The sequence below is a fragment of the Narcine bancroftii genome, chromosome 8, assembly GCF_036971445.1.
Source record: "Narcine bancroftii isolate sNarBan1 chromosome 8, sNarBan1.hap1, whole genome shotgun sequence".
In the NCBI taxonomy this organism is placed as follows: domain Eukaryota; kingdom Metazoa; phylum Chordata; class Chondrichthyes; order Torpediniformes; family Narcinidae; genus Narcine; species Narcine bancroftii.
This window is the reverse complement of record NC_091476.1, coordinates 175,383,265-175,408,383: the sequence shown is the minus strand read 5'-3', so window position 1 is coordinate 175,408,383 and position 25,119 is coordinate 175,383,265. Positions and strand designations below refer to the sequence as shown.

The window sequence follows — 25,119 nt, the reverse complement described above, 5'->3', positions numbered from 1 at the left end:
TGACAGATTGTCAGCTCACATGAAGAACAACCCAAACATATTTTATAAATAATAAAATGGAAGTTAAAGTTTTGATAAAGAAGCAAAAGGGAAGAGGCCTTGTGAAGTAACTCTCTCCTTTCCCAGAAGAAGAGGTCACTGACAATACCTCAGCTTATGAGTAAGCCACAGTGAAATTGGATTAGACAAAAATGTGTCATGAGGAAGCAGTTGAACAGTTGTTCTGGATTAAAACAGGATGGGATTTAACCTAGTCTGTCCACTCCAATTGCAAGGGACCCCTCCCGCCCCCGCCCCCCCCCCCACCCCCTAGCAGCCAACCATTCTCAGTTCCATACATCATTCCTACACTGGCATGTCTGTCCATGGACTCGTGCACTGCTAAAAGAAGGGCAACCACAAATTGAAGGAACTTCCATCTTGACACTCACTAATCTGACGCCATCAATATCAACTTTCCAATTTCAGTTAAACACCTCCACAATTCTTCCTTCGCTACACCTCCACCAACCATTTCTCAACTTCTTTCTCTTCTACCATCCCACCTGTATCCTCCTATGACCTCTCACCTGAGAGCTGTGTCCCTCCCCCTGCCCCTTCCTCCTTCCTATCCGCTCTTCCCCACACCTTTTATTAAGGCGCCTTCCTTGTTTTTTTTGCTTATACCTGCTGAAGAGCCCAGGCCTGAAACGTAAGCTTCCCTATTGTCCTATGTATGCTGTGTGACCTACTGAGTTTCTCCAGCATGCTTGTGTATTACACTCAACTTGAGCATCTGCACATGTTCCTATTTAACTACACGCATCCAAGTCTGCTGAAGATGGAAGCTCCAGGGGCTCTGTCCACTAACTTCCAATCCATTGAGTCGGGAATGGTTTCAGAAGATGGTGGGATTGCAAATGCTCCAGTCCTCTTGAATATGCAGACCATTCCGGCAGCTGGACGTACACTGGTGGGAGGATACATGGAGAGCGACTAAATAGGTACTTGGGAAAAAGAGAGGGGAATATATTTGCTAAAAGCAGGTTATGTCTGACTAAATTATTGTGATTTTTGTTGAAGTAGTGGAGAGTGTTGTTGAGAGTAGTGTGCTTGAAGTTGTCTATATGGACTTTTAAATGCTGTTTCATAATAAGTACCAAATAAAAAAATGTGAATTAAAGGACCATGGAAATAAACCAAGGATCCAAAAGAAGAGAAGATGGTTTAATTTATTATAAAATAATTCTATCTGCATATGAAATCCCTCAAACAACTTAATTACTTTGCTTACATCACCTTTGTTCTGTGCTAGAGGTGATGTTTGGACCAGTTTATGAAATTGAACACTTTTGGCCTTGCTGTATTTCACAATCAGAATCAGAATTTATTTTCATAGTAGCAGGATAATGTAACAAGTTTATAACCTTTATTGTACAAAGCCTTTTTAACAGGGTTAAATTCTTTCCTCCTCTTTAACAAAGATTGCCTCAAATCTGGATAGAAGAAAATTTGATCTCCTTCATAAATCAAAGGACTTATGTTCCTCAGCCCTTTTCATAGCTAAACCTAGAAGCCCCTCTCTATTCTGATAATTCAAAAATCTAACCAGGTTAGACTGAGGTCTCTGGCTCGGGAACAGCTTAGGTCTTAAAGCTCTATGGGCTCTTTCAATTAAGATCGTCTTCAAAATCTTCTTCTCCAAATATCTTCGGAATCCAATCTTGAAAGAAACAAATCACATCAGGTCCTTCTTTACTTTAAGATAGTCCCACTATTTTGACATTGTTTCTTCTACTAAAATACTCCAAAGTATCCATTTTATCCATCAAGTTTTAATTCAATGAAATTAAACCAGTTTTCACACACGTTAAATCTTTCTTCAACATGTGGCACATCATCCTGAAAATTTTCAACTTTATTTTCCAATTAACATTATTCATCATTCTACTTTAACTGTCAGATCTCCTTTAACTTGTTTCAAATCCTCTGAGACTTTAACTAGAGCTTCATTTAATATCTTAAAATCATCTTCCAAAGTTTTATTGTTTAATTTGAAAATCGTGAATTTCTAATTCAATCTTGCTTACATCTTTCTTAGAAACCTTTTTCTTGCCTACCATTTGTTCTAATTCTGAACTTGATTCATCCTGTTCACTTTTAGAGTCTTCTGAACCTTCTTCCTCCGGGCTAGTATCACCTTCATGCTCTGAAGTTGACAGGCCAGACTGTCCATTTAAGATTTGCTGGAATTTTTCATAGCCTAGTTTTCAGCCGCAATGCGCATGCATAAAGCATTTTTAGGTCTTCCACCAACGCCATCTTTGCGAGTCAACGCCAAGATGGCTCCGGAGGACATCCCTTCACCCAGATCTTTGCCAACGGGTCCTGAAGGTAATTCAGCGGCCTGCTTCAGAGTCAAGGTAGGCCCAGCTTCTTTCTTTTTCTTATCTTCCCATCTTGTAACTTTAGTCGATGTAGACACTATTTCTTTTTTCAGCGACATGCTTAAAAGGCAGTTAATTACTTTATACCTATTTTAATTATATTTTAATTTATAAAACTTTTCTAATTAGGTACTTTTTAAAAATTAAATCCTGTGGGGGTTGTGAAACTGCGTGTCGTCTCTCATGACATCACTTGATGTCCCTCGGAAGGACCTTCTACCATGCTATATTATTTAAAAAATGGAATGAGGAGCACTGATGGGGTCTAATCAGAGGTGTGCACCGCTGCAAAAATATTTCAAACCTTTTTTATTCTAATCTCCTTAAGATAAGGGTCAACAGTTCATAAGCTGTTAATTATTTTCTGTCCCACTCTAATAACCATTGATGATTATTGAATAAGATTCACAGAATCATAGACTCGCACATCACAGGAAAAGACCATTCAGCCCACACCTTCCATTCTCATCAGCGGGCACCCATCTGTCAGGATTCAGTAGTCGCCCTCCCTGCCAAGGAGATTGAGATGTTCATCTGGACATGCCTTCGATTATATCAGTGACTCTGGTTCCCCCACCCTTCCAGCACTGTGTCCCAGGAACTCACCACTTTCCACTTGTATACTATTGATTTTCTTTGCTCTCCATGTATTGCACCGTCAGTTTATATTACAGTGGTATTTACAGTTCTTTTGATTGTTTACATGTTCATGCTGGGTACAGTTTATTTATTGCACTACCAATTAGTGGTAATTGAGCCACGCCAGCAGGAAAAAGGAATCTCACGATTATATGTCATGTATGAATTCTGACAATCAATCTGAACAGGGTCCCACATGGGAGGCAAGTCAAATAGGTTCAGTTGCTCTGTATTCATGGTAAGGAAGTAAACTGGATTCATCATTGACTTTATGGGAGAAGCTATAGAGTGATTGTAGAGCTCGTCGAAAGAACCAAAGACTTGTTGATCCAAACCAAGGCTTTTATTAGCAAAAGACAGGAGCTCTTCACAGGTGGCGGACCAGTCCGGAATGACCCAACCTGGCTAGGGACACAACCCTTTAAGGCCCAGACAGTAGGCGTGGCTAAGCTCTCAGTCAATCGCTGTAAGCACAGTCATTACACTCTAGATACTGTAACTATATACATTGGTGATAGGTCTGTAGTATCACAGTGATAGTAGATGGTTTCCTTTCAGACTGAAGCCCTGTGATTAGTGGTGTGTCTCAAGGATCAATGCTGGGTCCATTGTTGTTTGTCATTTATATCAGTGATCTAGAGGATAATGTGCTAAATTGGATCACCAAGTTTGCAGATGGCACATAGATTGGAGGTGCAGTGGACAAATTTGGAGCATTGTGGCCACCTGTCTACAGGAAAGATATCAATGAAATTGAAAGAGTGCAGAGAAGATTTACTAGGATGTTGCCAGGACTTGAGGAGCTGAGTTACAGGGAAAGGTTAAACAGGTTAAGACTTTCTTCCCTGGAGCGTAGAGGAATGAGGGGAGATTTCATAGAGGTAAACAAAATTATGACGGGCTTTTTCCACTGAGGTTAGGGGAGATAAGATGGGTTAAGGCTGAATGGGGAAATGTTCAAAGGGAACATTAGGGGAAATTTCTTCACACAGAAAGGGGTGGGAATGTGGAATGAGCTGCCAGCTGAAGTGGTGAATATGGGCTCAATTTTAAAATTTGAGAAAAATTTGGACAGATATATGGATGGGAGGACATAAAAGACATCCCTTTAGAACAAAGATGAGGAGGTTTCTTCAGCCAGAGAGTAGTGAAGCTGTGGAATTCATTGGCACAGACAGTTGTGGAGCCCAAGTCACTGGGTAGATTGAAAACAGAGATTGATAGGCTCCTAATAAGTAATAGTGTCGCAGGTTATGGGGAGAAGACAGGAAATTGAGATGGAGAGAAAAAATATATCAGCCATGACTAAATAGTCTTATTCTGCTCCTATATCTTCCTGTCTATGATCTTACACCTTAACCTATCCTGTCCCCTGCAAGAATGCTACCGCTTTCTCTCACTTTCTCTGTCTCTGCCACATCTTTTCTCAAGATGGTGTTTTCCAATCATACATCTGAAATGTCCTCATTTGTCAGGGTATGTAGTTTCCCTTCTACTGTAGTTGATGGGCCCCTCGCATTTCTTTCTGATCCTGGGTAACTGGTCTCACATTACCACCACTCAGACAGAACAGAGATCATTCTGTCAGTCCTAACCTTACACCCCACTTGCCTTCACACCCAGCACATCATCCTTTACCACTTGCATAAGCTGCATGGGATTCTTCTACAGTCACATCTCCCACTCGACCAATCCACCCCCACCACTCCTTTCTGCTCCCCATATGGACCACACTCTCTGTGACTCCCTGGAACACTTATCCCTCCCTGTCCACCCCTTCCTGACACCTACATTTCCCCTTGTACCACAGTAGGTGTCTCCATGTCACCTCCCTCACCACCATCCGGGGACATAAACAGCCCTTCCAGGTGAGGCCGAGATTCACATGAGCCTCCTCCAACCTTGTCTATTGTATTCAGTGTTCTAAATGCCACCCCCTCTACATCTCAGTGAGCCGAGTCAAGTAGTTCATTTGTGGTCACCTTGGCCTTCTGGTTATATATCACTTCAACTCCCCTTCCCATTCCCCCCTGACCTATCTGCACTCAACATTCTCAACTGGCAGGATGAGGCCAATACAAACCAGAAGAACAGCACCTGCTGGATCAATCTGTCTATCACCCACATCTCTATCTACCTGGTTCCATCTGCTCATCATTCCTCCCTTATCTGGTTCTGCCTGTCACCTTCCAGCCTTTCTTTTCTCTATGCCCCCATCTAGCTTCACCTGTCCATCATCTTGCACCTCACCTGGTTCCACCCATCATAGACCAGCCCCTGTCATTTCTCTCCCTCTCATCTTCCCTCTATCCTCTTGGTTTTGGTGCAGACTCTCAGACTGAAGCATCGACCATCCCTTTGCCTCTACAGATACTGCCTAACCAGCTGAGTTCCCCCAGCATCTTCAGTCTCTTGTGTCTCCCCACCATTCATAGTGTGTGTCCCAGCCTCAATGACACTTGCAAAATCTGGATTATTTGGATTAAACTCTGCCATTCCTCTGCCCATTTCACCCACACATCGATATTGATATTGTTGTAAATCAATATGGTAAATGCCGGAGACCTCAGTACAGATCACTGTGCGACACCACGGGCATGTTTTTCAGCATTCCGATCCCTTCTGCCCTTTATCTCAAAGCCTTTCACCATTTTCTTGGATGTCCAGTAGCTTCAAATTCCATCCTCACTCGCCTTAATCCAATGCTCACTAGTTTTAGACCTCTGGACTGGCTACTAGTATCGCCATTTGAAGGAACTATTAACCTGTTCCCCTCACATCTTGGTTGCAGGGCCCCCAGAGATTATTCCATGGTTCCTTCTGCAGTTTCACATTCAATGTCCTCCATTGTTCCTTGCCATGAGAAAAATTGTGTATTTCCATTTACAGTAGCTCTCCCCATTTTCAACCATCATCCATGTTCTTCTGCATTCTTGCTCCCTAAACAGACCATTTCACATTCTCCACCAGTTTAAGGTCAGCTATGACCGAAAGTTCAGAAACCCTTCTGAGTTGGGGAAGCATCAAATAAGCTTCAGCTGGGACTTTAACTGGGGAAGGACAGCAGAAGCACCAAGGACTGTTCTCATAGCTATATTTCCATGTTCATACTGCAGAACCATGAAATATCAGCTGGAGAACCAATGGGGCAACTGTGAGCTGCAGCACTGAACATTCTGACACTGAGTCAGAACCTGAGTCACTGCCTCAACACCTCCATATTTAACAGCCTCGGGATGTGTAAAGCGAAGGTACCTATCTTGGAAGATATATCCTTACGACTATGTTCCAGCTCATTGCCTGGGAATTCAATTTGTCATCATCAACATTTATGTGCTGGGAAATAACTTTTCCATGATATAAAATTGGGGTCACCAGGGCTGTTCTGTGAACTTGTAACATTTGGATGAACACTTTCCAATATGAAACCCACAAGAATGTAGACTGGAAAGCTGGGCTAATAAAAATGAATGCTTCCAAGGTAAGGTGGGAAATAGAAAATCTGTCAATGCAGGACACAAAAGAGATGGAGAAACTCAGCAGATCAGGTAGCATCCATGGAGAGAAATGGTCCATCAACACTTGGACCCTCTTTTGAGAGGAGTCACGTGATGGAGTAGTGGATGGTCGGGAAAACCAGCCCTCTCCAGGAAAATAGGAAAAAAGTTAGGAAAAAGCAAAGCATAACAAAAATAGAATATCAGAAATAGAAGATAAAGATACAGAGAAGATAAAGAAGATGGCTTCCAAGAAGGAGAAAGGAAGAACAATTGGAAAAAAAAGAAGTTAAAAAGTTGCCGGAGAAGAAAGAAGAAAGCCTTACCTGCACGAAGGAACAGGACGCTGTGGTGACGAGGAGCGAATGGCCCTTGAGGTCAGTGCCTGCCTTCCAGAGTCGCGACCCATCGGTGCACTACAAAAATGGCTCTTGGAGCCAAACAAAAGTGCGCAACGGTGCATGCGCAAGGAGTCGCGCATGTGCAGTGCACAATCAAAGAAGAAAAACGACATTGGCGGGAAGGGGGCTCAGCAGAGGAGCGGGTGTCACAGAGCAAGCAGCTGAGGGACGCCCGACACCAGGGCTCTCAGCTGGAGGACAAGGAACAACAGACAAGCAGCACAGGAGGGGAGGACCAGCAACAAGAAGCCCAGCAACAAGAGGCCCGACAAAGAGATACAAGCAGCTCATCAGGAAAAACAGAAGAGACACAGACATAAAGAAAAGAAGAAGACACAAACACAGATACAGACACAGAAGAAGAGGAAGAAGACGACCAGGATCTTCACAGAGAAATAGAAGGTAAAACTGATGGACAAAGAGAAATAAAAGGTAAAACTGATGGACAGAGTATAAATAAAGTCTTTTTTGAAGAACAAATGAGATCACTAAAAGATTGGTCATCATTGGAGTTTAATCCAATTAAAAGGAAAATGAAAAGAACAGAAGATAAAATGCAAAGGTTAGAACTGGTAATGACAGAAATAGGGAAAAGAATAGAATGTGGAAGAGCAGGAAACGGCTGTAGAAATGGAAGTAAATGACTTAAGAGAAAAATTGGAAGAAAGTGACAAAAAAATTAAAGAGACACAAGAGTTGTTATCTCAGAAAATTGATATGTTGGAAAATTATAGTTGGTGAAACAACATAAAAATAGTGCGCCTGAAGGAGGGTGAAGAAGGCACAGACATGAAGGAATTTATAAAAGGATGGATCCCGAAGGTCCTGGGAACAAAAATGCAGGAAGAAATGGAAATAGAAAGGGGACACAGAGCATTAGCTCCGAAACCACAGGCACATCAAAAACCAAGATCAGTTTTAGTAAAATTTTTGAGATATACGACAAGAGAAAATATACTGGAACGGGCAAGGAATAAAATTAGAGAAGATTAAAAAAAACCATTTGAATACAAGGGTCAAAAAATATTTTTTTACCCAGACATAAGTTTTGAACTTGTTTCAAATATAACTTTAAAGAGGAGGAAGGAGTTTAATACAGCGAAATCAACTTTATGGAAAAAGGTTTCAAATTCATATTAAGACATCCAGCCATGCTTGGATAAATTGAGGGACTGGGCAGGTACATGGCAAATGCACTACAATGTGGATAAATGTGAGGTTATCCACTTTGGTAATACAAACCGGAGGGCAAATTACTATTTGAATGGCAATAGATTAAGAGATGGGGAAGTGCAGAGAGACCTAGGGGTACTTGTACACCAGTCTCTGAAGGCGAACATGCAGGTACAGCAGGCAGTTAAAAAGGTAAATGGTATGTTGGCCTTCATATCAAGGGGGTTGGCGTATAGGAACAAGGATACCTTACTACAGCTGTACAGGGCCTTGGTGAGACCCCCACCTGGAGTATTGTGTGCAGTTTTGGTCACCTTATCTAAGGAAGGATGTTCTTGCAATGGAGGGAGTGCAGAGGCGATTCACCAGGCTGATACCTGGAATGGCAGGAATGACTTATGAGGAAAGATTGTGCAAATTGGGATTGTACTTGCTGGAGTTTAGAAGATTGAGAGGGGATCTCATAGAGACCTATAAAATTCTGGCAAGACTGGACAGAGAGGATGCAGATGGGATGTTTCCAATGGTGGGAAAATCCAGAACCCGGGGCCATGGTTTGAGGATAATAGGCAAACCATTTAGGACCGAAATGAGGAGGAATTTCTTGACCAAGAGGGTGGTGAATCTGTGGAATTCATTGCCACAGAGGGCAGTAGAGGCAGGTTCATTAAATCTATTTAAGAGGGAATTAGATCTATTTCTTCAGTATAAGGGTATTAAAGGTTACGGAGAGAAGGCGGGGACGGGGTACTGAACTTTAAGATCAGCCATGATCTCGTTGAATGGCAGAGCAGGCTTGAAGGGTTGAATGACCTACTCCTGCTTCTATCTTTTATGTTTAAAATATTTATACCCGAGGAGCAAAACAGACTGTTCTCGGATCCAGAGAATGTGCAAGAATTCGCAGAATGTTTGCAGGACAGGAGAAGAGATGAAGAGATGTAACAAGAATGAAGAATGGTGATAAAGTATATATGTAAAAACAATGTATATGTAAAGAACTAAAGAGGGAAACAGAGAAGGGAAGGAAGGGAGTAAGGGGGAAAGAAGAGAGAGAGCTTTGTTATATGTGTTAAAAAAAGTGTTTTCTGGTAGAGGGGGAATAATCGTCCCTGCAAAATCAGTTGAGGCTGCGAACAAGATTGCAATCCAAATGAAAAGGGGAGTTGTGGTTGCCCGTCAAGGGATATGGGACAACTCAGAGAGGGGGGGGGGGATCTTTTGGGGCTAAGGTATTAGTGAATGTGGGAACTGCAGGGGTACTTTATGACTTAAATGTGTTGTCGTACATTAAGTGTAATAAGAGAAAACTGAGATAAAAATGGAGAAAAGGGGATGGAGGTGGCGAAGAGGTGGAAAAGAGGTGTATGCAAGATATAAGATGGCCATGTTGAACTATATGACTATAAACATTAATGGAATAAATAACCAAATTAAAAGGAAGAAGCTACTAAATTTATTGAAGAAGGAAAAAATAGATATAGCATTTGTGCAGGAAACACATCGAACTGAAGTGGAACATAACAAACTAAAAAGAGACTGGGTAGGACACATAACGGGAGTATCCCATAATTCAAAAGCTAGAGGTGTAGCCATACTAGTTAACAAAAATGTACCAATCAAAATAGAGGAGGAAATAATAAATCTGGCAGGGAGGTATGTAATGATAAAGTGTCAGATATGCTCAGAATTTTGGAATTTGCTCAATATATATGTGCCTAACGAGGAGGATCAAAAGTTTATGTGGGATTTTTTTTGAAGATTGCAGACACACAAGGAAATATATTGATAGGAGGGGATTTTAACCTTAATTTTGACCCAATGTTCGATAAAACTGGACAAAAGATAAGTAAAAAGAATAAAGTAGCCAAATTTATGGTTAAATCAATGCAGGAAATGAAAATGAATAAATGTATTCCATTGGAAAAAATAACATATAATTTAAAAAATAAAGTCACAATGTTTGAACAAATTTGGGAAGCCAACATGGAACATATCAGGGAGTGCTTGCCTACGACCTTCATCCCCTAAAATGAGAATGAAAATGATAAGAAGACAAAACTACTAGAATCAGCGTGTAATAAATAGATGATGCATTTTTCTTGTTTATTTTCCTTTGTGTGAAAATATTGTTTTATGGTTTTATTTTATTGTATATGTTGAATATTTATGGGTTTTGGAGGAGGGTGGATAGAGGGGAGGGAGGGAAAGGTTAAAAAAAAGAGGAGTAAAGACCACTGTATAAATTTAATGAGAAATATTTGTACATATTTTGGTTGATATGGTTCATAGTGTGAAAAATAAAAAAAATTATATAAAATATACAATTGGACCCTCTTTTGAGGGAAGGGGAATGTGAAGTATGTGATGTCATCTTGTGACCCTGATGAGGGTTTCTCACCAGAGTATGGAGGGCTATGATTCAGGTAGAGGTCAATGAGACAAAGCAGAAAAATAGTTCAGCACAAACTAGATGGACCAAAGGGTCTGTTTCTCTGCTCTATGGTTCTCTCGTGCCCAGGAGGAAATTTACCTGAACCAGAACAGAGAGCTACAGCTTGCCAATAATCACACCCTCCATCAACTCTGCATTAGAATAGATGTAAATCTTTATTTACAAGCACAGTTCCAGCACCTCCTCACCCAAATCTGCAGAGAAAGCTGACAATTAGATGCAGGAGGATGGCAACTGATTGTGATCGGTAAGCAACTTACACATCCCAATTCTGTGCATTATACTTGAATAGATCAAAAAAAGCATTGCCAGAGAAAAAAGGTTCACGTTAATCAAACATAGAAATGAACATACGCAGGAATTGACATAAGGAATCTCCAGCCTGCAGGATGGGATCTAGTTGCGGAGAACAGGGCATTACTTCAACACCAGGAGGCTTCTGGGATCCATCGAGCAAAATCTAATCAAACTGTAAGGTTCATATAGAACAGGTGGCCAGTGCTGGATTATTGACTGGAATGAAATGGAGAGGTTTGGATGTTGATACATGGAATAAATGTGACATAGAGTCTGGAAACTGACTCTGGTGTTCAGGTAATTTAGAAATTGAGTTACAGATATTCCTGTAAGTTATAGCCTGAAAATTGGCTGGAATTTATTTCAGCAGGCAGAAATGTCTTGCATCTGAAAATAACCAATGCCTGGGATCTTGTTATTGATGGTAGAATAATCTTGAATTTTGTGTATCTTAACTATAAAATAACAGATCACCAGGGGTTACACTTGAACTGAAAATGAGAGTATGAGTGGTTTTCAATGTAGAATATCAGCCCCATTTGGTGAGTTAAAAATAAGTTGAAAGATTTAAGTTGTTAATATATAAAATCAGATATGGACTGCAGTGCCAGAGTGCTCAATCAATGCCACGTCTGCATTTCCACAAAGCTGAAGATCTACAGAACTGTGGTCATTTCTTCTCTCCTATATGGATGTGAGACCTGGTCTCTGTACCAATGTCACCTCAAACGACTGGAGAAATTCCACATGCGTACCATCCATTCCATCCTTGGCATCTGTTGGCAAGACCGTGTCTCCAACCTGGAGGACTTGGGTCACGTGAAGCCCACCAGTATTGAGTCCCTGTTCATCAGAGCCCAGATGCGGTGAGGGGGACGCGTCATCAGAATGAATGATCACTGTATGCCTCGTCAGCTGCTCTATAGTGAGCTGAAGACTGGAAGGGGACCTCAAGGTCGTCCACCCAAGCGTTATAAAGACGCTTTGAAGGAAACCCTACACTACTGTGGCATCTTGCCAAGAGAACTAGAGGGTGTGGCTGCTGACGGGTCCCATTGGTGAGCCCTGTGCGATGAAGTCTACACCAGTTTCGAAGACAGGTGCCGCCAAAAACTTGTGGAAGGCTATAAATGGCATCGCAGAGCAGCAGCCATGAGTATTACAGCAATGGTCTTCCAGTGCTCCCATTGTGCAAGGCTTTGCACTTCCAGGGTGGGACTGCAAAGTAATCTTCATGTCCATAGATGAACTGCACAACAATGTGTCTTCTTCAAACTGAAGGACGACCAATATACTGCAGTGAATTACAGGGTAGAATCTAATCAGGATTTCTGGGGCAGTTTGTACAGACATCCTTGTCCAAGCTTTGCCTGATTAGGGGGATAATTCTTTGTCAGCTCTGTGCTATGAGGAGCCTCTCACCAGACTGCCAATTTAGTCAGTGCCCTCGTGGATGAAGGAATGAGCTATCTCTTGCAGCAGAATGCACTTCTGAGGAAGGGTCTCTGACCCAAAAAGTGAATGGTTTTCACTCTCCACAGATGCTGGTCTGGTTGAGTTCTTCCAGCATTCCTAGCTTTGTTTTTGATCTCACTCTGAAGTGATTCATGGTTTAGGACCCGTGGTCACAGTGGTCCTGTGGGTGATCAAGGAGCTCCCATTGGTGAAGCAGGCGGCTAAATTGCCCGTGGTCTGTGTGAATTCCATTGAGTGGTTCCATGTGAAGGAGGTTGAAGCCAGAGACTTGTGTTGTAGGGTCTGTGCTTTGTTTCCTGCAGTGGTTGGACCAATGCAGGATTCCTCCACTGGCATTCTGAGATTGTTTATGCCTCTGGCTCAGATGTGGGCTGCTTTTTCCAAAATGGTTAGTGTGATTTCATGGGTCTTGCAGTGCGTTGGCCAAGTCTATGTGAATGGGGAGGTCAAGGTTGTTGTTTTCCACCTGGAGGAGGGCATTAGAGTAGTGGAAAGCAGCAGCAGGCCCAAGTTGGGGAGTGATGGGCGCACTCTCGTGAAGGTGCCAGACTGCACAGTGATGGATCTGTGTGCGGCTGCAGGACCATGACAGAGGCCAGTGTTGTGAGCAGATAACACCAGGACAAGTGTCACAGCTCGGAGAGCTCTAGCTGAGCTTCCCACCTATTCAGCAAGACTCTGGATCAAGTCCACCCTTGTTCTACTTTTCAATCAGTTTTTTGAAGCCAGTCAGGTTGCAGTGCTATCCAGGATGATCATGAGAAGGAACCTAGGGTTCATTTCCAGCATCTTGCTGTCCCAGTGCAATATTGACATAGAGTCTTTTGGGATTAGGCTGGTGCACCAGGTCCATACACAGCACCAAATGCTGCACATCTCCCATTTTAAAAAAAACTTTAATAATCTGAGAAGCCGTATCACTTCTGAAAACAGTATGGTTTGCAGGCTGAAATCTTCTTAAGGAATTTGTCTGTGTAAAGCTTTAGAGATTCCTATCTCCAGTCTCAAAAGCTTCAATCTTAGTTATAGAGTTCTACCACATGAAAAACAGGCTCTTTTGGCCCAATTCCTGCCATCCAAGTGCCATCTTGAGCCAATCTTATTTGCCTGTGTTTGGACTGTACCCTCAAACCAGGTTATAGAATTGCTTTTAATAAAACATTGTCAGATCTCCTTCACTCTGTCCGCTACAAAAGGAAGAGCCTCCCAGTGGCCAACCATTTTAAACCCACACATCATTGCCACACTGACATGTCTCCACAGCCTCATGTACTGATAAATCAGGGCCATGGGCAAATTGGAGTTTCAACACCTCGGCAATCTCCAACCAGATGACATCAATATTGAATTCTCCAGTTTCCATTACTCCCCAAGTCTCTCTCTTTCTCCAGCTCCCCACCCCCTTCCCTTCCTTCTATCTGAGTGATAACTCGGCCCATCACTTCTCAGCTTCTTTCTCTTCTACCCTCCCACCTGTATCCACCTATAACCTCTTACCTGTTAGCCAATGCTCCTTCCCCTGCCTCCCTCCTCTCCTCTCCACTTCCCCCTCTTCCCTCCCATCTTTTTATTCAGGAATCTACCTGTTTTTCAAAATTCCTGACAAAGAGCTCAGGCTTGAAACATCAACTGCCTTTCACTTCCTTTGTATGCAGTGTGACCTGCTGAGTTTCTCCAGCACTTTTGTGTGGTGCACTCAACCCAGCATCTGCAAAATTTCTTGTATGACACAGATCATACTGGAGCTCGGAACAAATGAGACACGTTTTGTGGATCTGCGGAGGTGTCGCTCCATTGACGGAGAGTGGCTGGCTCACCCTGCTGCCTCCCTTCATTTTGGGGTAACTTGCTGGTGGAGGTGTGTCCAGGATTTAGTCCTTGATAGTGCAAGATATTGTGAATAGAAAACCAGATTATGTGGCAACATTTCTAATAATATGAGACATTCTGGTATAAACTAATGAACAACAGAGTAGTACTCAGATGTAATATTAAAATATTCATCCATTGGGTACAGAAATATATATAATGTTAAATGTCATATTTCACTCTTTTCCAGGATGAATTAAAAGGATTACATTGCTTTGCATCTATATAAATATTCTGAATTCATTTTATTTTTAACTTTTATTCAAACTCATTTAATGCTCCATAACACCAATTAAACACGATCACACCCAATGTCACATGTTTCATTTCCAGCTGTTCCAGCGATAAATAGATGAGAAGAACAACAGACCCATCATCCAGCAAGGAGAACGACCATTGAAATATTCTTTCATTTTCACCTTAACCTGAGGAGAAATTAATGGGAATGGATGTTCACTGAACTGGAGAAATCGAATTCAGCAGGGAGTGTAACATTCAATCTGGATTCAAGCGTGAAATTCTGCACTTTGGAAGGGCGAACTTGAAGACAGAATATACTTAACAGTGTGGAAGAGCAGAGAGATCTTGCGATCCAGGTCCATAGAACCCTCAAGGATGACATGAAAGTTGATAGGGTGGGTATGGTGTGTTGGCCTTCATTAGTCACCAGCTTTAATTCATTAGCCATGAAGTAATATTGCAGCTCTATAAAACCCTGATTAAACTACACCTGGAATAGTGCATTCATTTCTGGTCACCTCAGGACAGGAAGGATGTAAATGTTTTAGAGAGGGCACAAAGGAGATTTACCAGGATGTTGCCTGGATTGGAGACTATGTGCTATGAAGCAAGGGTGACAAAGCTGGGGCTTTTCTCTTTGGAGTGGCGAAGGATGAGAGGAGACTTAATAGAGATCTATAAGATTATGAGAGACTTAGATAGGGTGGAGAGCCAGCACCTTTTTCCTGGGCTGACAATAGCAAATATCAGAAGACATCTGTTTAAGTTGAGTAGAGGAGTGTTCAGGGGGGGATGTCAAAGATATATTTTTTTCCTCAGATTGGTGGGTGCCTGGGGTGGTGGTGGAGGCTGGTACAATAGGAGCTTTCAAAATACTCTTAGACAGACACATGAATATAGGTTGAGGTAAGGCAAAATTAGATTGTTATGGAATATGTTTACATTGGATGGCACAACATCATGGCTGAAGGGCCTATTCTGTGCAGTAATGTTATATGTTCTATGTTAACTTCATTAGATCTAGGACAGTGCAATTAACATCAAACATTTTCCTCTCCACACCTCCTGCCAACGTAAGGTAAAGAACAACTTCAGCTTGGCTCATACTTCAAATGGACAAAAACAATGTATAATTCAATACCAGGGTATAATTGGCCAGGATTTATTGTCCACATTGAGATGCCCAAAAGATTTTGTGGTCAACACCTGATGTGGAGCAGGATCCAAACCCATGCCAGAGAGGTCAATGAACTCTGAGAAAGATTACAGTGAACATTTTGCATTTTTGGAACAATCAGGAAACCTTCACAGTTATTTCTCTGGGCTTTTATCAAGTATGTGTGATGCGATCAGTAGATCTTTTAGTCCAGTCTTATAATCACCAGGCATTGTACCTCTGAGGCTTCTGACTACGAAAGGGCTGGACCCATCAGCGGCACCTCCCATGCGAGAGTTGTCCTTTCACTGGTTCCCTCCATACCACCCGGGGGACCCCAACGATTCTTCCAAGTGAAGTAGTGATTCACCTGAGCATCTTTCCAACTGAATGTACAACATTGTCTGTTCACAATCTGTTCTCCTCGAGTCATAGAACATGGAAGCAGTCCAATTTGCCTACACTGCCCAAAATGACCCTCCCATACTAGTCCGGCCTGCCTGCATTTGGTCCATCCAGTGTATCCATCTATTTTTTTTCTTGTATGTGGAAAAGTACCTGCCTCAAAAACCTCCTCTGGCACCCCTTTTCATAAACCCACTACCCTCTGTAAAACAGTTACCCCTTAGATTCCTGTTAAATCTCGTCCCACTTCTCCTTAAACCTCTGCCTTCTGGTTACCAATTTCCATACTTTGGCAAAAGACTCTCTGAATTCACCTGATCTATTCCTTCCACGATTTTGTACCCCTCCACGAGATCCCCCCTCATCTTCCTGTGCTACAACGTCTTCCTCTAGCTCAGGCCCCTGAGTACTAGCAACTCCTCATAAATCTTATATAAGAGACTAGCAGGACATGCTTGTGATTGTGGAGTTTGAAGCAATGCCTGGCAGCATAGCATTAATTCACTCCTCGATGAGTTAATTATGCTCTATGCTGACATCAAACAGGAAGATAGCACAAACACATTCCTACTGTTGCCGAAGGCAGGATGACCTTCCAGGGGAAAAATCCATGGAAAATTATTGGCTCAGATAGAGTTGCAGGACATGCCTTGAGAGTTTGAGGAGATCAGCTAGCAGACGTATTCAAAGACAGGTCACTGACAGGACAACAGGTTACTGTCAACACTTGCTTCAAGATGGCCACCATCACCCCAGCACTGAGGAACAGCACCAAACCAAGTCTAAATTACTAATGACTGGAGGCTGACACCCATAATCAGGAAGGGCTTTGAGAGACTGGTGACAGCTGATATCAACTTCAGACTCTCAGCACCCTTGACCCACTTCAATTTGTGTATCAACCAAACAGATCCACAGCAGATGCCATCTCCCTGACTCTCCAGTTCTCCCTGGACCATCTGGATGCCAAGGTTACCTGTGTTAGACAATTGTTCATCGATTACAGCTCTGCCTTCAATACCATAATTCTGAGAAAACTCCATCCCAAAAGTTGGGATCGAAGTCTGTGTTCCCTCTGCAACTGGATCCCTGCCTAACTGACCGCAATCGTCAAGATGGGAAAAAACATCTCCAGGATCACACTCAATGCAGACTCTCAATGCAGATACTCCTCAAGGAAGTGTACTCAGTCCCCTACTATTCTTACCCTCCACCCTCGACTGTACAACCAAATATAATTCCATTTTCAAATTCACCGACGACTCCACAGAAGTGGGTCAAGTATTAAATAACAATGAGACAGAATACAGGAAAGAGGTCAAAAGTCTAGTGGCATGGCACCAAGATAACAACCTTTCATGTTGTGTCAATAAGATGAAGGAGATGATCATTGGATTCAGGAGAGGGAAGGGAGACCATACTTCTGTCCAGATTAATGGACCTAATGTGGATAGTGTGAATAACTTTGTTCTTAAGAATATACATCTCCAGTGACCTGATCTGGGACAAGCAAGTTGATGCAAAGGCCAAGAAAGTGCACCAATGCTTTGACTTCCTTGGGAGACTCAGCAAGTTCACCCTGTCCCTCTTATCCCTCAGTGCACCAGTGAAATCAATCTTGCTAGATGCTTCACAGCAGGGTACGGGAGCTGTTTGGCTCAAGATTGTAAGAAACGACAGAAGTGAATGTAACTTAGAACATCACACAAACTTCCCTCCCTTCCATGGATTTCATCTACACCTGCCGCTGCTAGAAAAGGCAGCCATCATTCTGACGGATGCATCACACCCCGGACACACTCTCATCTCCCTCCTCCCATTGGGAAAAAGGTTCAATAGTATGAAAGAATGCACTAACAGGCCTAAAGACCATTTCTTCCCTTCAGCCATCAGAATCTTGAATGAACCCCACCACAGTGCTCTAATGTTGCCCTTGCTTAGTATGAAGTGATTTTTTTTTTCATTGTAACTCTATACTCTGTAATTGTGCTGTTGTTCTTTCTATTTTATACAGCTGTATAAATGTTAGAGCTGATCTGCTAAACTGCTCACCGAAGAACGTTTCTCACTGTACGAGGTATAATGTGACAGATCAACTGAAACTTAAACATAAAACAACTAAAAGTCCAGCATTCCTTTCAAATCAACATCAAGGTTTGTTGTTTTATTTTCAGTTTCCTGGGTTGAAAGGTTAATTGGCCAGGGTAAATTGCTCCCTGGTGTCAAGGTAAATGGTAGAATTTCTGGGGGGGGGAGGTGGGAGTGTTGGAAAAATAAAATAGGGTAAAGGTGGGATTAGAATAAATGGCAAATTCATGTTTGGTGCTGACTTGTTTGAAGGCCCAGTTTCCCTGCTGTATGACTCTTGGACTTCACGGCAAACATTCTTACTTTAACCATATGTGCTTGGATTAATATCTGTGGAATTTCTCTGTTGTCTTCACTTAAACCAAAAACCCTTTAAGGATTTCCCTTCGAAAGAATGATCAGACTCCTCAAGGATTAGCATAAGATTTTAAAAAATTGAAACTGCACAATTCAAACTTTAACTAGTATAGAGATTTGAATCTTATAATTTATCATTGAGCTGGATTACACCGTAGTATTTCAATCACTGTCAAATCTGAAAGAGCTCCCCGTCAACTAAGTGATAACCATTGACTCAATCTGCCAGTCTCCTGAAGGAAACCATTTACTAACAGAGAGGAGGAGGGTATTTTACAGCAATCTGTTATTGTCACTTATTACTTTACAGGTTGCTGTGAAGATTTCAGGCTGTACATGATATTCAAGAGCAGCTGCCATATATTACCATCACTGCTGTAAGATCCTATAATCACAGATAGCCATCTCATATTCCTGTCACACGTTGCCACTACAGATGACTGTTGCCTATCACCTTTGCACACGATAATATAGTCGTGCATTTTTCTGTGACATTAGTGTCAAAGATGATGGTATAATTCCTTCTCACATATAATAATGTAACCATTTACAATCTGGTTACATTACATATTACTCCAAACAAATTATAGCTTAATTTTACCATATTGTTGCCACACGTGATACGATACATAGTGTTATCGCCTCATCACTTATTCTGGTACATTTCTATTATATTACTGTCACATGTTACTTTCCAGAATTGCTGTGTACTGTCACTAGATATCGTCATCTCAGACGGGTGTGATCAATCAGCCACACATTTTCACCATTTATTGCTGTGGCTGTCATTTGTAACAATTGCACACGTTACTGGCGCATGTCTCTATAAACATTTGACTTACATTCAGTTGCTAAAAAGAAAATCAAAGGAAGCTCTGACCTAGACACATCCACACTCATGTTCTCCATTGGACATATTGTCAAAATGAAATGCATTAAGTTTCATCAACAAATTAAAATGGTGAGGAACATCTTGAAGCAGAGAGAAAGCGAATCAGAGACACATATACCTGTAGATCACAATCCCATAAGCACAGCCACCTATGGATCGTCGGACACCTAGAGTCACATAAGCGTACAAAACTATATATAGCACATGAGACAAAGAGTCACAGAGACCCAGTTACTGAGGCACACACTCAAGTATCACATGAGCAAAGCTACACAAATAGAGATTTATACATGATTCAGAAATGCATACAAACACAGCTAGAAATAGAGGCACAGGCACACACATAAAACGGACAGGCATAAATGTATATCTACACAGAAATAAATGCCTTCATATACAACTACAGAAGTGAGTGCAGAAGAATTCAGACACCTAGAGAAGCACATACAGTATATGATATGGATGGAGGAATACAAACGTATACAAATATATTGGCAGACACAGAGGCAGACAGAGACACATAGACAAACATAAGCCTAAAAAGCAAAATTTTGGCACATCATGAGCTGAAGAGCCTGTACTGTGCGGTAATGTTCTATTTTTAAAAACGTGGGGGCATACGCAGACAGATGGACACACTCATCTGAGAGAAGAAGAGATGTGCGGACTTGGAGATGAAATAACCTGAGCAGAACGCCATGAGCAGCAGGAGCAGTTGGAGTCTACATGTTGTAACTCTATGAGATCTTACAGCCCACTTGGAATATTGTGTTCAGTTCTGATCATCTCATGATATGAAGGATGTGGATGATGTAGAGAGGTCACAGCGGAGATTTACAAGGATGTTGCTTGGATTCGAGAGAATATCTTATGATGGTAGATTGAGTGAACAACAGAAGACAAGGGGTGACCTGATAGAGGTGTAGAAAATGATGGGAGGTATTGATCATGTGGTTGGCCAGAGAACTTTACCCAGGGCTGAAATGACTAGAGTATGTACAAGGCCTTGCCCATAATTTTGACTTAATTAATTTTTAATAAACAATTTTTAATCATTTAATTCATATTTTTACAACAACTGGATTGTTTTTAACGAGTGTTTTAAATTTTTTAATATTTTAAAATTCAATTAATTATATATTTTGTTATATGTAATTAAACAGAATAAATATAATAAATATATCATTATAATTTACCAAAGGCCCTTGTTTCTGATTGTTCCCCGTCTATTTAATAATTTAAATATATTGCTATAAGCTACGAAAAGCCCTTGTCTGCCGTGGGAGGGGTTTCTGCAACGACAGAGGTTCAGGCAGTATGGTGGGACGGAATTGGCCAGCAGATGGTGAATGGACCAAAATGTCCAGTGCCAAAATCTCCTAGACCATAAGAGTGAGCTTTACACATGGAGAGTGGTGAGTACATGGATTGTTCTGCCAGAAATGGTGGTGGAGGCAGGTACAATAGCAGATTTTAAGAGATTGTACATGGAACTGAGAAACATGGAAGTTTATGCAGTAGGGAAATTCTGGGCAGTGGGTAGAGTAGGTTATTATGTCGGCTGAAGAGTTGCACAGTGCTCTATAGTTCTATTGTTTTAGCAAAATCAGAAATAAAGTTCCAGCTTGGATATACTGTCCAACATTATCTTCATAATCCCTGATTTCTTGAGCATTCAATTATCTATTGACCTTTATCCTGAATCTGAATCCCCAGATCCCACTGGGACTGAGTAAAGACTCAAAACCTTCTGGGAAAAGATTTTTCTTTGATCTTAGTCACAAATGTCATCTTTGACACAGTTCCCCAAGCTGAGACTCCCAGATGGAAGAAATATCCTTCAACCTTTTGCCTTAGCAAGCCTTAAAAATTGGAGATGTTTCAGTTACCTCTTATTCTTCAAATCTTGAAGGAACTCAGACCTTATCTCCCCTCAAAGCTCAAATTTATAGTCAGAGTGCATACAAGACATCATGTACAACCCTGAGATTCTTTTTCCTGTGGGCCAGGCAGAATTTCTACATATCAGTAGTGAAAAAAACTGTACTCAAGAAAAGATACATATACAAAAGAGAGAAATGTAAAAAACTGACTGTGAAACACAGAAAATATATGTTCCATAATAAATTTGCAAACTCAGAGACTTTAAATGAGTTTGCTGGTTAGGAATCTGATGATGCAGGGGTAGCAAATCTTCCTGAACCTGGTGGTATTAAAAACACAGAAATGCTGGAGGAACTCAGCTGGCCTTTTTGGCATCTATAGGAGACTAAGATATATCGCCAACATTTCGGGTCTGAGCCCTTCTTCAAGGAAAAATCAGGAAAGGCAGAAAGCAGGATATATCAGAAAGTCTCAGAATTCAAACCATGGGGGAGGAATCCAGACCAACAATGGGTGTTAATTGGATTTGATAAGGGACTTGGTGAGAATTGATCATGTCTGTGCAAAAGGAGACAAGGAAAGGAGAGAAGATGGGGAGAAGGGAGTTGGGGGGTTTAGCAGAAGCCAGAGAAGTCAATATTAATCCCATCCGGTTGGAGGCTGCTCAGTCAGAATATGAGGTGTTGTTCCTCCAATTTATGGGTGGTCTCAGTCTGGCAGTACATGAGACCATGGGCAGACATGTCAGCAAGGGAATGGGATGGGGAATTGAAATGAGTGACCACTGGGAGATCCACACTATTGTGGTAGACAGAGCCAAGGTGGTCAACAAAGCGGTCTCCCAGTCTGCGTCCAGTCTCTCCAATGTAGAGGAGACCACCTAGACCTCTTTACTAATGACAGCAGAGAGAATAGAGCGTGTGCTGGGTGATGTGGATCCTTGATGATTTCTGCTGCTCTCTGACAGCAGTGTTCCACATAGATTTTATTGATGGTGGGGAAAGTTTTTCCTGTGATGTCCTGGGCTGTGACCACTACCTTTTGCAGGGCTTTCTGCTTAAAGGTAATGGTGACCCATACCCACGCTACGATGCAGCCAGTCAGCATACTTTCCACTACACATCTGTAGAAATTTGCCAAGGTTTCCACACTGTATGATTTTAAGTCTCTGTGATTAACTGCACTCCCATCTCGTTGAAAGTTCCAAACTCAAACCCAGATATTCTGAAACATAAAGGAACCTTGCAGTAATGGTGATCAGTGGCCCATAATTGACCAGAAACCACAGCATAATGGTCTGCCCAGTCTTTTCCAACCATTGCAGGGGCCCAGTAGTCACAATTTGCAGAGGGCGGACACCTGTTCAACCTCTGACTCCACATTCTCATTTCAAGCCTGCAAACAGGAGGAGGCAGATATTACAAGAGGCTTATTGCTGCCCACAGCACAATTAAGCAGCCAGCAGCAACAAAGTGTCTGGATCTGTATGGTACTCCCTTATGGTGGGAAGAAGATTTGTGGTTCCTATACATGGGTGTCCATGACCAGTCAATATCTAGCCAGGGTTTAGGTCCTGTTGGAGCAGGAAGAGGAAGACAGAGGGAGAGAGAAACGAAAGTGAAAGAGGTAGATGGTAAGGGGGAGGAAGAAGAGTGGATGGAAGAGGAGGAGAAGGGAGAGGAAAGTAGAAATCCCTGCTGAAGAGTCCCTCCCTGGCAGAGCTGATAAAGATGTATCTGGTGAAGTGAATTGCTGTCCATGTTGAGATGCTGAAAAACTAGGCCAGACTCGGAAGTGGGATGACACAGCAAATTACCTTCAGTGCAAAGGAATGAGCTGGTCTAATGAGGTTACTCTCTGGTCCACCCTCATAACTGTTCACTCCCTTCATCAGTGGAGCATTTATAACTGCAGTGTGTACCATCTACATAATGTAAAACTAACCTAGACTTCTTTAGTAGTGACTTGTAACTCCACAAATTAAACCAAGAAAAAAGACAAGTGTGGCAAATTTAAGGGATTACCGACACTTGAAAGATCACCTACGTCACCCAACATTAAAACAAATGAATTAACAGCACAATTTAAAATGCATGTGTATGAGTTGCCATCACATAGGCTTAACTGCAAGACTGCAAGGTGATCCTTGCTGAAGTGGCTCCAGAAAATATTGTCCAATCACCCTCTTAAGGCAATTGGGGGTCACCCTTAAATTTCCACAACACCTATATTCTATGAATAAAAATAGTCCAAAGTTATCTGTTCCTTCAATCCTTGACAATCGTCCCGAGATAAAAGATCAAAAGCCCACTCGACCATTAACCAATTTCCTATTGTGCGTTCCTAGACAGGCTCTCATGCTTTTGACCTTCTGCTCCTCCACAGTCCTCTTCGTGCTTCTGCAATGTGGGCAGTGGAGATCTGAGATTCCAGTCTAGAACTCCGAGCTCCCAGGAGGGGCACTGTGGAGAGTGGATATGACGCATGCTACAATCGGAGGAGGGACCTTAATCAGCAGATGGCATGCTGGAGGTGGTATGCTGGAGCTGGGAACTGCTAACTCATGGAGCTGGCAGTGAACTGGCGCCATGGATTCTAGTTCCTCACTACGTCTGGAACATATTTAGAATGCCATGAAAAGAGAGGCAATAGTTTCCTTCAATACCTCTGCCACTTCACTCTTTCCAGTTCTAACTCCACCCCACCCCCCCCCCCCAACCCCACCAACTCTTTTCACTGGTTTTTGAAGAACTTCCTTGATAATTTGTCACCATGTTCAATTTTTCTACTTTGCAATGGATTATTTTTTTCTTTTTCAGAGTTAAATAAAATCTTATAAATTCTCAGATGATCACTTTTCTCAGTTAACATTTTTGTTACTTCTATTAATCCTAAGATATCTTTAATTTTTGAGTTAGCCGTTAATTTCTTGCCAGTGTTTTTCATATAATATTTTTTCTCCATCTACTGCAAAGGCAAAAGACTGAAATAATCTACTTTTAAGGCAGTTTCCTGAACATTGTCTTGAACACAACATATTCAGCTTACTTGGGCTACATGAAAATTAAGGCCTTCCTTACCATTTTCTTGTTACCTGTATCTCTACTTTCCTATTTTAACTTTCTTCTGCGCCACTCTTTCTACGCAGAGCTCTATAAACTGACAATATTTCCTAACTCTTATTGTTTCTACAGCATTGCCCCTTTTCTCTCCTCTTGATCTCCCATCTTTTCCCACCACACTCCTCTGTGTCGTCCAGCTGTTTAATTCAAATATCCTGCAACATTTATATCTCAGTCTTGCTGATCCTGCAGATAAAAATCTGAAACGTACATTTTGAACAGTGCCTTAATTTTGCTTTAATGTGTGATGCCTTTTATCTTTATTTTACTTTTTCCTGGTGTCATCTCACTCACTAAAGCCTCTGTAAGTTCCCTTTCCCTTTCTCTTCCAATTCACTGTCCTCCTCTGCAGCCATAACATTTCTGTGCTGCTTTTAAATTTATCATTGCTTTAATCTTCTCATCCCACTCTCATAACAGTTAAAAATTCTCATCACCTCATATTCACAAATATGAGGTACATTTTGACACAGTAGATTCCCAACTGCAACTACATATAAATACATAGAGCACAGAGCTACATGTAAACACAGACACAGGATTATCCAATTAACCAAAGTGCACACATATTGAGCAAACAAACACACAATTATGTCTTCAAGCATACGTGCTCTGCCACGCACACAAATATGTAAGAAGGCTTGATAGTCATGCGTACACATGGATTGATACTCACTCTTGGTTGCGAGTTTGGTGAAGGAGGTTGAGGGAAGAGTCAGAGGGGAACACTGCACCCTGTTAA

The 25,119-nt window shown here is 41.8% G+C and overlaps 1 protein-coding gene across 1 annotated transcript in view; it reads left to right on the top strand.

The window, feature by feature from the left end:
- The window catches only part of LOC138742144 (uncharacterized), an 86,107-nt gene that overhangs the window by 32,189 nt on the left and 28,799 nt on the right, over window positions 1-25,119 (top strand). Inside the window, exon 4 of the mRNA XM_069896328.1 lies at window positions 18,049-18,188. Within this exon, the coding sequence (XP_069752429.1) occupies window positions 18,049-18,188 (140 nt within the window). The remainder of the gene's footprint in view (window positions 1-18,048; window positions 18,189-25,119) is intronic.